At 33.9% G+C, this 13,333-nt stretch overlaps 1 protein-coding gene across 2 annotated transcripts in view; it reads left to right on the plus strand.

The window, feature by feature from the left end:
- The window catches only part of Crk (Crk proto-oncogene, adaptor protein), a 46,474-nt gene extending 40,812 nt beyond the window's left edge, over window positions 1-5,662 (plus strand). For both annotated transcript variants that reach the window (XM_089101003.1, XM_089101004.1), the window contains exon 6: window positions 5,249-5,662. In XM_089101003.1, the coding sequence (XP_088957129.1) occupies window positions 5,249-5,461 (213 nt within the window). In that variant the 3' untranslated portion in view covers window positions 5,462-5,662. The remainder of the gene's footprint in view (window positions 1-5,248) is intronic.
- Window positions 5,663-13,333: the final 7,671 nt, after the last annotated feature.

Consider the following 13,333-nt stretch of genomic DNA (forward strand, 5'->3'; position numbering starts at 1 on the left):
TACCTGTTTCTTGTTTCTATGTTTTTCAGCAGGTCGACACGATATCTTGGTAAGCTTTCTTAGGCTGTTGGGGCAACTGAATGCGCAAACGGAGCTCATACATGACTAGAACGTGGTTCGAGTCGAAGTCGCCACCGGCTATGGAGACTGTGCTCCGTACTGATGATATCCATCGCTTGCAGACAAGTATGTAATCAATCATGTTTGCAGTGCGGCCGTCAGGGGATATCCAAGTAACTTTCCTTTGTTCTCTATGACAGGACATGGTGTTCGTTATGAAAAGTTCGTTATCCCGACAAAATTCGATGAGCACTTCACCCCTGTGGTTCTGCCGCCCATGCCTGAACTTGCCCATGACGTCTTCAAGTCCATCATTTGAGTGTCCTACAATGGCTTTGAAGTCCCCAATCACGAACAGAACATCTTTCTTGGGAGCAGTGTTAACGGTGTGTTAGAGTTGGCTATAGAATTTTTCGGCTTCTTGGTTATTCCGGAACGAGTCTGGGGGGTAAACTTGGATTATGGTCATGTTGGCAATGGATCCTTTCAGACGAATGGTGATAATACGTTCAGAGACAAGATGGACGGCAAGAAGAGACTGTTTGACTCGCTTGGAGAGTAGGAAACCGACACCTTGGCGGTGAACACCGTCTCTTCATCCAGACATGATGAGCGTTATGTCGTTTATTATTTCTATTCCTTTGGAGGGAAGGTGAGTCTCAGATAGTCCAACGATGTCCCAGCGGTAACGGTTTATCTTGTTTAGGACTAGTTTTCTTTTTCCTGGTTTGGCTAATATGCGTACGTTTAGCGTTCCTAGTGAGAGATATGTTTTTGGGGCTAGGATAAACGAAGTCTTCTCCGACTGGAGAGTCTTCAAATCGGATTAATGATCGTCGGCTGCCCCGTACGTGGTAACAAAATCATTTTCATTATTATCATTATCAACAATGTCATTCTCGCAATTTGCAATTCTTGGTCTCATACCGTCGGTTACCCCGGACGCGGTAGCACGGGTTCTTACTTTCTTATTCGCCATTTTCATTATTTATATTTAAGAGAAGGAGTTTCATGGCTAATTTGTCGGGGTAGCCACTCCTCTCTACCCTTAGCAGAGGTCATTGTTCATGCAGATGGATCGTCTGCCCTTCACAGTTGTCCCTCTAGGAAGCGATCCTCCCGTTCGGTGGTCTGCGACGCCGAGCAATTTTTCCCATTGCTAGGGGAAGGTGTGTAACCACCGGGACATGTCCACACGCCAGTGGGTCCTGCATGGTGTACATCAGAGGGGCCTTCCTCCTCCGCCTGTATTTCAGACCCCCGGGCGAGGGTGTCCCAGTTTCAATTATGGACCCCCAGGAACTAGGTCCCCCCTAGGTACGCGCCTTCTATGAAGGTATCCTACTTATATGTAGGATGTTCCCCTATCCGCCAACTTGGGACGCGCTGAGTGGCCTGGGGGAGGCCCCCCCACTAAGAATATGACTCAGTAGGACTCAGAATGTTATCTCTTGCGCGAAGTTATCGAAGAATGTTATCTCATAGGCGAAGGTTATCTCTTTGATTCTTCCACCGAAGTTTTGATTTTCTTTAAATCCTTTGCTATGACCTCTTCTCACACTATTTGGGAAACGATTTGCTTTTGTAATGTCAGTAAAACGACTACCCACAATTATCCTTAGATAGTTCATCTGGAGGATAGTTAACGTAACTTCCTCAACGTTTTGAATCGCCCACGTTTAAGTGCCGTAGTTACTCGTGTCATTATCGTGGCTTCCTCTATTCTGCTACCAGTTTGAAGACTTGTCATGCTATTTTTCCAAACTTCTAGAAGCTATTAAAAAAAACCTGACCTTTAAGGAACAGCAACTGCTTTTATGTAATTGTTTTTAATGACTGACATTCAGGAATCAAGACTGTTATTTGTGCTGTTGCCAGGACTGTCTCCGGGTTTGCGGACCATTGGCTTAAAATGTCTGCTGAAATATTTGTGTATAGAATAGTAATTTGATATTTTTTTTTCGCTAATATACCTTATTTATTCTAGCTCTTATTTTCCCCTGCCCTTGGCAAAAGGACATAAACTACTACTAAAAAACAAGAACCTGCTCCCTGATTATTCTGCTTCTCATATTTTCATTGCATCCTCCGTCTTTACAAATATCACTCATCAGGAAGGTGAAGCTATCCACATGATCGTTTCTTTCATTACCTAACATCACACCTTCACCCTCATTTCTTCCTAGTCTGAGGGACTTTATGTTCTTACATCATCAACTCTCATTGCCTCAAAGACTTCATTCATTGTGCTGACAATTTTATCCAGGACAATTAATCCATAATCTAAGTTTAGGCAGACTTTGCTTTTCCCTTTGATATCATTTTCCACCATAGCCTTTGTTGTTTTCCTTTTGGACAAAGTCCATCAAAATAATCCATTTAAACAGGAATAGGACACAGCCCTGCTTAACTCTTGATTCCACATAATAATTTTTCTTTTGTACTCATCTGGTATACCAAAGAAAGGTTACTAAAACTTTGTTATCAGATGGATCTAATACGTGTTCATAACATATAAACTGAGGACTAAAGAGTCTGATGGTTCAGACATTTCAGACATCTTATTAAGAAAATATTCATTCATTCCTAAATTCAAATTTTTCTATTTAGACATTATCTACACCATATCTTAGTCTAATTACCATCATCATGTGAGGTAATCTGCTTCCCGCAGAAAGCAAGCTAATGCCTCTGTAATTTCTACACTTGTTCTTATCACCTTTCTTATAAAAGGGTGTAAGTAATTTTGCTTTCTAAAATCTTTCCAAAGTTCTTCAGTATTCCAAGAATCTTTTTCTAACTTTCTCAAACACCATATTTCAACAACTCTATAATCACTATTAACACTGAAGCCGTTCTGTTTTTAATCATTAAGAACTGTCTCTAACTCCTTCTCTTTTAACCTTCCTTTTCTTCTAAATTGTCAAAAGTTTTTATAATTATTGTATATATCATTTCTTACAACTTTTTCTTAGTTTAATGCCTTCTCAAGATGTTCTATTCATCTCTCTTTAACACTTTACTTGTGATTAATTGTGACTCCGTTCCTATCTTTAACTGGGAGAGGTACACATTGAGTAGATCCCCTTTCCTTTATCTATTGATACAACAATAGAATATTTCACTATTATGCAGTCTGGCTGCATCTTCCAGATCTTCAACAATTTTGTCCATTCTTCCATTTCATACCTCCTTAGTTCACATTTTAATGTTTTCTCCACTTCCGTTACATTTCTCTTATTTTCTTAAGATCTATCACTCAAAAACACAAACCTTTGCTCATTTCTACCAAGCTGAAAACGTTTGCACTAATGTTCCTAGTTACTTTTCTGACTTTCCTGCTTAAGGCACCTGCTACTTTGGAAACTATTTTCCTAAAGTTATTCCATCCATCTTCTACATTGCCAAGTTTAAAACTCTCAAGTTTAGTATTCAACTGTTCCTGGAAAGTTTATCCAGTTTCTTACTACCTTACAGTTTGGCTACATCTTCTAGTTCCTTGGCAATTTATTCCATGGCTTCCATTTCATATCGTATTAATTCAAACTTCATTGCCTTCTTTGCTTTCCTGTTATTCCCGTAATATATTCTTCTTCTTCTACAAACCCCTTCTCTTCTACCTAGCTAAAAACCGTTAGTGTTCTTGTCTGTATTACTTTTTATTGTTGTCGCGTATTTTTTTTTTCTCTACTCCATCTTTCATTGTTTTATTTTTTATTTTCAAATAATTATTAGTATTTTCTGCTTTTGTACGTAAACTCATCCGAAATCCGAACTTGACATTTTAGAAGGTCTACCATCTAATATTGACAAGACTGACAGCTAACTTTTAGGTTTGATATTTGAATAAATATTAATTATATTTTTTTTCGTAGCCTATGATTCGATTTTTAAGCATGTGTGTTAAAAACCGAATTTGCTAGTCGAAGGTTCTTTTGGACTACAGACATCATGGTTGCAGCGTGTGCGAAAGAATGAGCCCTAGCCCATAGTAACCAAAAATTTAAAAACGTGCTGACAAAAACAGTGTCAAGTGAGGAAGAATTGTAATTTCAACCTGATTCAGGATTGGCAGCTAAAATTTTGATTGATCTTAATAATAAAAGTTCGCTGTGAAAATAAATCTAGGACTTTCAGAAGATAGCGTGAAACCCCAAAGTGTCTGATTGAAACAAAAACCCCAAACAGGAGACTTGCAGGCCCTTCCTCTGAAAAAATAAAATAATAATAATCAGTTTTAGCATGGTTAGCACTGATGTGTCCTCTTTTATCTTCATCGCTCACCGGCTGAAACATCATAGAGAGCTGTTTAAGGGCTCATTTAAATAGAAAATGTTGTTTCTAGTTCCCTTGATAAGCGCTAAAAACACTATTAAACTGTAGCGTTTGTTGTTTTATGAGAACCATACAAAAATCCGTTCGCCTCCTGTTTCTGAAATTCCAGTTCCCCTTCACTCCCCCTCTCCCCAAAAATGAAGAAAATTTCCTGAAAGTTCCATCTCGATCCCCGAGGCGTGAGACAAAACATTGTATTCATATCAAATTATGTGTATAAAACAACACCTTTCAATGAAACCTAGCATGCAATATATACAATGAAATATAGTCAGTTTTTTTAAGGATACAAAAAACAAAACAAAAAAAAACATAGTACCCTGAGAGTATCCAAAAACCAACTGACTGACCTGATCTCCGGGTAGCATCACGTCGTAGCTTTCAGATTGCCAACTGTTGGCTGAATCCCACCAACTTTCCAACTTCTTAAGGATACAGCAAGCAAATAAATACACATACTATCTTGAGAGCATTCAAGAACCAGCTGACTGATCCGATCTGTGGGTGGTATCTATAGCATCGCATCATAGTTTTAGATAAGCGATTGGTTGGCTGAATTGGGAACGATATGTTATAATCAAATTGCGTGTCCAGACAAAAAAATAAGAGCGAAAACTAGTAACATAAAATAAAATAAACCCTGAATAACTACCTGTCTCTCGAAAAAAACAAAACAATAACGAATCAAAGTATAACTTCTCGTTTGATTAGATAGAGGTTCTGATGCATAATCTTCTTGCGATTCCAGGACCTGTGGTATCTGGGGTCAAACCCTGGGCCCCGTTTTGCCAGAGAAAACCACCTACAATACCAGCACAGGGTTTATTAGTAACTTGGCCTCTTTTCTTTTTAGCGGAAACTGCCGGCGTACGCCAGAGTGAAGCAGGCCCGAATACCCAACGCCTATGACAAAACTGCCTTAAAATTAGAAGTGGGTAACCTTGTTAAAGTGACGAAAATGCACCCCAATGGACAATGGGAGGGTGAAGTCAACGGAAAAGTGGGGTATTTCCCATTTACGCATGTTGAGTTCATTGAAGATGGTAGTGAAGATTTGGATAGTTAATATCTAATTTGTAGACAATATTGTAAATTCTAGTGGGTTGTCTTCCTTGTTACGCTTCTTATGCGGGGTCTCCACCTGAACTGTATCTCTGTGCTGATGACGCTTTTAATGCTAATTTTAGATACTTTTGATGATGATTTTATGTTTAAGGTAATTTGACAGTAATATGAACAAATAATTGATCCTGAATGTTCTTATCAACAGCTAAGACATATTTGTCTTTGGTTTTTTTTTTTTTTTATTTTTTATTTTTTGTGTTTTTTTTTTTTAATTTTCAGATACTAGTTAATAAGCGTGACACGCACAGATCACCTTATCATAATAAAGTGCTATTTACTATAATGAGGTGATGGTAGGAGGCTGTATCCTGGTAATTCGTTTTGTGTAAAGCATTTAATTTTAGGGAAATAAGTTTTATAAGTATTTAGAAATAAAAACGTGGGATAAATATACGAGGAGAAATTTTGGTCCAGCAAAATCATGCAGAGAGTCGTGTCGAGATTTCCGATAAGTGCAAAAGATTCTTTTTGGGCAATTATTATAAAAAAAAATTCATCGCATCAGTGCAAAAGATTCTTTTCGGGCAATTATTATATTTTGTTGGTTTTTTTTTTTGCTTTTTATTCTGTTATATATTTTTCTTAGTTTTGCGCTGAGCACGACGGAGCAAGCTTTCGGACAGAATTTTTGCATTATTTTCTGGTTTTCATTTGCTGAAATTTTGCCTGTTTTTCATCTACGTTTTATGTCTGTTACTTTTAGTAGATTTATTTTGAGAGGATCAACTCTGTTTGGAAAGCTGTAGTTTTTTTTTAAAGGCAATCCTTTTTCAATGGCTTTGTTTGCCCCCTATATTTTGAAAAATACCTTTTTTTGATATTCTCTATGAAAAATGCTCCCATTCCCAAGAAAAACAAATATTAACCCCCCCCCCCCCCCCACACCTCTTTATTTTCGTGAATTGACTACCCTAAATTCCCTAAATTCCACTGCATGCTATTTTTGAAATCAACAAGGGCTCAAAGCTGGTGTCCTCAACTCCCTCATTGCGGGTCGTGATTCTAGACAAGGCGTCATTGTTTGATTCTAGATTATTGATTCAGGATAATGTACCTAAACTGGTTTCGTGCTTGAATTTAGTTAATACAAAAACTTTCTGTGCAATTTTGAGAATTTCTAAAAGATTTTTTTCTTTGAAAGAGTAAGAGGAATAAGAAAAAACATAAAATTTGAAGATATACGATATTTTTAAATACACAAAATACAAGAAGATGAGGACGCAAAAGTTTTACTGACAATGCTGTCCCTGGTGTACGTCAGAAATAAATCGTAAACGAAAATATGTTAAATGAGTGAAAAGGGACTTTTTGAAGGGGATGATTTTAATTTTTTTTAGATAAGTCCAGATATTTACCAAAATAGCTATTGAAACTTTCAGAAAATCGCAGAACTACCAAGAAAGTTCGGAAAGCAGTTTCTGTCAGAAACTACTGAAAATGCTAAGAAAACTTTGGAAATTGTCAACTTACCTTGGATATAGGATAAACCGTCGAAGAGACGGAATTTCGTTTAGGACATAAGTAAAAGAAAACTATATTGACATGTTTTACCTAAAAAATTGTTTGGCCAAAAAAGCCAACAAGTTACACTTTCTGTTGGCTTTTGATTCATTTGTAATAATTTTGTCATTATTATTTGAATCAGTTTCAATATTGTTAATATTGTACTTCAATCTACGCATTTGAAATTTTAGAATAAAGCACAAAAATTTGATAAATTTTGAAAAAATTAAAAAATTTGATCATTTTGTCATTACAACGACAAACGATATTTTCTCATCATAATTTGATGCATTTTTAATTATTGTTAATACAATACTTCGATTGGCGTATCTGAAATTTTAGAATAAAGCATAAAATTTTGACACAAATTTAATTTTTATAAAGACTCATTTTTTTCCGTTCAGCGAGATAAAATAAAGAGCAAAAACAACAGTATTTGGCAAATTTTCTATGGGAGCTTTCATTAACTCTGGCGCGGGAATTCACAAAGTCTTTAGTCATGAAATCTTGAACGATGAAGATTTCAATAAAAAATAATCAAAGAATTAAACGGCTTATAAAGATAAAAAAAAAGATTTAAAGCAGAAAATCACTAAAATCATTTACCAGACGAACAAATTCATAAATATTCTGCTCTTTTAAACTAGAGGGTGTTTACTGTACTGTATAGCTATGTGAGTCAATTATGCGTATACGGAGAATAGAGGTCTCTCTCCCCAGTCTTGAAATTTTTACAATTTTTTATAATTGCGTTGTTTTTTAATTTTTTAAATATTAATATCTTCAAGTCCATTAAGGAAATTGACCTTATTAAGGAAATTGAGGACATTAAGGACATTAAGGAAATTAAGGAAATATTGAAATATTAAGGGAGGACATTAAGGAAATTAGGGAAAAAAGGAAGGACATTAAGGAAATATTAAGGACATTAAGGAAATTGACATTAAGGAAATTGACCAGCAGCGTAACGTCGTTACGCTGCTGGCCTGTATTAAAAAATGTTTACAACCGATTTTGGTTGATGGTCAGGAAGATGTTTAGTAGTAAGAATTTTAAAAGATTTTTTTTTTAGTTTTAGAACAATGTCGAATCTTTTCTGAGTAACGTCTAGAAACGCCCTCTTTTATTGCAGAAAAGCTCGTACATTCTATGTAGTCTATGTAATTCTAAGTAATAGTATATGTTAGAAGCTCATAGGGTGGTCGCTTATGAATTAAAACAATATTTTTATTGTTATTTTGTACTGGAAGTGCTTTGACGGTTTTCTTGAAAGGAATGCCAAGTAGAAGGAATTGCTATTTGTGATTTTTAACTTATTCTACTATTTTATATACTTATCATTATTATTGTTACAACTATCACTATTTTAAGCTATTTCAACTATTTTTACTGATTCAGCTATTTGCTTTGATTTTGCTTGCTAATTTATGAATAATCTGTTTTGCCACGTTTGAAAATTAATTTGTTCATTATAAGTAAAAATTTTATATCATGGGTGAATAAGCTAATTTCGGCATAGTGTTGTATTTACAATCGTTTTTTTCTACTTAGGGGCTTATTTTATTTTTATTAAATGAATTTATTTCAGTTTTATTTTTAATATTTAGTTTTAACTTTCATAAAAATAACATTTATTTTTATTTTTTATTTTATTTTTGTCATTTATCTATTGTTAACATGCTGCAACGTGATAACTGGAAAAAAACGTTCAGGCTTAATAACACATTTTAATGTATAAATCACACGGAACTCAGTAATAGTAAACTTTGAGTTTGGAAATTATAGAAAACGTGTTTAAATCTTCTGCAATATGGTAATTAGACAAATTCTTTTTTCTTCTTTTTTAAGGGTGAATATCGCAATTATTATTGTTCTTGAAACCTATAAATTGTGCAAAAATTGATAATGAAGATTTATTCTAAATTAGAAAATGACTAATTGACCAGTTTCACTTGAATATAAACTCAATGTTAGTTGAAAAATAAAGGGTAATTTAAACTTTTCCCTGAGGTCTAAAAAAAATCCTTTAATTTTTTTCTAAAAAGGGCCATGTTTTCACGAATATTGAAAAATTGTGTGGATATACGTTTTTTGTGAGTGCGCGGGGGGGGGGGGTAAAGTACCCATTATCCTCCTTGTCTCCCTTGGTGGACTAGAAAATATAGACTTTAGTAGCATTAAGAAAATCATATGGTACTTACTTGACAAAGAAAGGTAAACGTAGCCAATATTCAGCCCCCTCCCCAATCATGGTAAACGTAGCAGGTTTGTTACTAAGTGACAGGGGAGGCGAGTTCAGCGACAGTCGTCGAGTATGCACAACGTACAAGATATTGAGCACTATTGACTTTAGTAGGAAGAAAGAATTGATTTATTATTTTCTATTTTTGCAATGAAATGGATTTAGTTTAGGCCGATATTTTAAATTTTTTTTTAATATTTCAGCTTTACACAAATGTAGAACATGGCAAATTATATGTTATACTACCTGGCTACGTGGCAAATTATAAAATGAATATATCCCGATATGCGTAAATTGTGCATCGGGGATGAACTCAATACCCAGGGTATTGACCGAGAGTCGATTTTCTCCCAGACAAACCTATAACCTCACTAGACATTGCACATTTAAAAAAAAAATTTATAATATTGAACAGCATGAAACTTACGATCAATCTATGCATTCGAAAAAAAAACTAAGACTGCTTGATGTAGAAACAGTTATATTTTTAATTTTTTAATCAATTTTCCTAATGAAAACGAAAAATGTAAAGTAGTAAATAAATTGTAAAATAAAGTAGCTAAATATGGAATAAGAGAAAAAATGGAGAACAAATCAGCGAGGAAAATGTTCAACCATTTAAAATCAGAAATAGCTGAATATTCAGCCAAAAAAATTTGGACGGAATTTCCAATCAGCCGTCTACAGTGAAATAAAAGGAAACATAAAGTGAAATAAAATAAACAAAATAAAATTTCCTTGTCTATTTGTTCTGCTTTTTTTTCTTCTCTTGCATTTAACGCGGTGTAACTCGGTCAGTCTTGATTGAGAATTTCCAATATTTTTTAAATGTTGACATATTCCATTCACTCCAATCAATCAATCCTTATTCAACGTAGTAACTATATAATATTAACAATAATAATTGATAATTAATTATAAGTTTAAATAATTAAATATTTAGTAATTATTTTTTATTATTATAGTTATATCACTAATTTGTTATATATAATCATATTAATTATACATTTATTATATGATCCTTATAATAACTTTAATAATCTAACTAAAACTGTAACCCACATACAGGGTTAAAAATAAAAGATACTGTTTAGGGCAAACCCCTAAAATTTAATGAATGACTGCATAAATATATTTTTTTTAATGTATGATCTATAATTATAGATAATCTTTGTATATAAATAATCCTAGTATAAGGTATAGGCAGAAGAAGTAGTGTAAATTCAGGATCTTAATATACGCGTGTAATTAATTAACTTCTATAGATGATGATAAATAAATTATATATCTCATAAGTAGATGTTATTTATAAATGTATATTCATTTTATATAAAGTATAAAAAAAGGTATGTACAAAAGCGTTAATCTAAAAAAAAAGTACAAACAATTTATTGTTAATAAATATGCTGTTGTGAACAAAATTCTCTGGAATTCTCTGACGAATTTTAAAGAATTTATTGAGGGAATAAACATGGGACTAGTCTATGAAGCTTTTTTATGCTTATTTTGGTTTAGTTAACAGTGGCGATAGTTGAAATTTTGGCTGAAGACTTTAAACTATCGAAACCCTTCCGCCGCAGCCAGGGTTGCCTCTCCTAGTAATTGATCACTATTAACAGTGATTTTTATATTGCCTAAAGAAATCACTAAATCAGCAATTTTTATATAGGCAATTTTTATATTGCCTAAAAATCACTAAATCAGCACATAAATTACTAGATTACTGAAGAAAATCACTAAATCAACCAACAAAATCACTAAAATCTAGTTTTTTTCATCGGTAGCAACACTGGCCGCAGCCTATTTTCTAAATTTAACCCCTAAGCCAAGATGAATTCGAGTAATGAAAAGAAAAGGTCTATCTAAGGACCTCAGAATAATATAGAAGCAAACGAACGTTTGTATCATAGGGTATCCATGCGTCTTTTCTGTGTCGGCAGAATACACCTTTTGTAAGAAAATTCTCGTCAATAGTTCGAACTTGAGCTGAAGTAGCCAAGGAGGTTGTCTTTCTGTTCTTTTGGTTCTTCCTCCTGCCCTGACGGATCATTTTTAGCCCTAATTTGAAATAAATTAGTTTTGGGGCATTGTGCGAATATCCGATTTCCGCTTGCCTTTGGTTCTTGAAATCAATACAATCTAAATTCCAGAGAAGATGAGCTTTGGAGAAGAATTTTCTGTCACCTCCCCCCCCTTCTTTCCTTTAAAGTAATAAGATACAAGACTCATAAAATCAGACAATTTTCCTCTGAAATCCATCCCAGTTTGGGGGTTCAGACTCCTCCTCTCCGAAATATGTTCAGATTCCTTTAAGCATTTTGACTATATCTTTTATTATAGACAGATATATGTATATATTATGTAACTGAGTGCCGAAATAAGAATTGTTGTATATTATTGAAGTCAAATCATCAAAGACAACATTTGTTTTTTATTTGTTTATAATTTTATGAATATGTTAAATATCACATCGATAATAAAAAGTCAATTCTAAATGGATATTTGGAAAATTCAAAGTAGGCTATGTAAAAGTGTGCTTAGCCTAGAAAAGGGGATTTCTAGAATTTGCTTTATTTGTTTAGTATTCGAATAATTTCTGTCACATATCAATACAATGTATATCTTGTTTTATTTATTTTATTTCTTGTAAACTTTGTTTTAGTTTTAGCGAGTGAGAATTCTGTAAATTGTGTGTTTACTTACCTTGAAAAAAGTTTTACCATAAAAAAATGTGTTCTAGTCTTTTCTTGTGTAGGAAGGGAGATATGATATCCTTTGCTGGATTGGCCATCCAAGCCATTTTAACTTTGAAGTTGATCTGCGTTTTTTTCTGGCTCGACTTGCGTATAACGAAACCAACCAAAAACTGTTTATATCAAACCGGTGGTTGTAACCGTCAGAAAGTAAATAGAAAAAATGCCAAAACCTAAAGTGGAAATAAAATATGAATAAAAGTGTAAAAGAACATACAGATTTAAACATATCGCCAAGAGCATAGCTACAGACATGCGTTGGAGAGGGGGTTTTCCTCCGAGATTGGTCCAAAAGCCTCCTTGGAAAAACTGAAAAAGAGTGGTATGTTAAAATAAAAAAAAAACTGTAGATCCAGTTTGTCAAAAGCGTGTATCTTCAATACCTCAGCAATAACTAATGATATAAAGTTGAAACTTGTAAGGAATGCTTAAGGATATTTTGAACTAAATTAAAAGACACTATGTAAATCCAAGTGATCAAAGGGACGTATCTGCGATATCTCATAGACGGCTAAGAGTTGAATAATTATATAATTGCAACTACAACAGATAAACGCGTGGCTTTGCCATGGGCATTGTAATAGACTTTGTTGGATTATCCGCTAGCCTTAGAAGTTTATAACCCGAGTTGTGTCATATTGCGCCCTTGGTGTGGAGACCGATTTTATTTGTCATCAAATAACATTTTCATATATTAGGAGGAGGGTAATCGCGTTAATTTTATTTTCAAATTAAATTGGACATCCAGCCTATTTCGATAATAGATTTTTAATTATATATAAGCTGGAGCGTATAACGTCTCACGTGTTACACATGCTGCACGTATCACGCTTTCGCGTATAAGTGACGACATTCGTAAATGACGGTATTTAAAACGAGGCAAATCACAAATTGCTTTCGTTCGATAAAATTGACCTGACGTTTGAAAAACAAGAAGAAATCTTAATAAGAGGGCTGTGGATGGGGAAAATTTCAATGGAAGGATTAAAAAATATTTTTCAAAAAAATTGAATTTTAAATATAATTTGTAATTTAGCTCGTTTTATCGTTTTTATCACTGTATACGGGAGATCATTTGCATATATCATAAGTATCGTGCGAATTTTGGTTACGCTTGGATAATCCTTTTGAAAGGGCAACCAAAAGAATTATTAGAGATTTCAATAGTTTTTTCTTAGTTAGGGATTATGTTTGTTTCAAATAGTTTTCATATCTATTTACAAGAAATTTCAATTCAATCATTGTCTTCTTGTTCACTATGATGAGTTTTTTCATCAATTTTCAGGTCCAAAAGAAATTTTTATTCTGCATTATT

Source organism: Artemia sp. Qi Xiang Cuo, chromosome 15, assembly GCF_049724085.1.
Source record: "Artemia sp. Qi Xiang Cuo chromosome 15, ASM4972408v1, whole genome shotgun sequence".
Lineage (NCBI taxonomy): Eukaryota > Metazoa > Arthropoda > Branchiopoda > Anostraca > Artemiidae > Artemia > Artemia sp. Qi Xiang Cuo.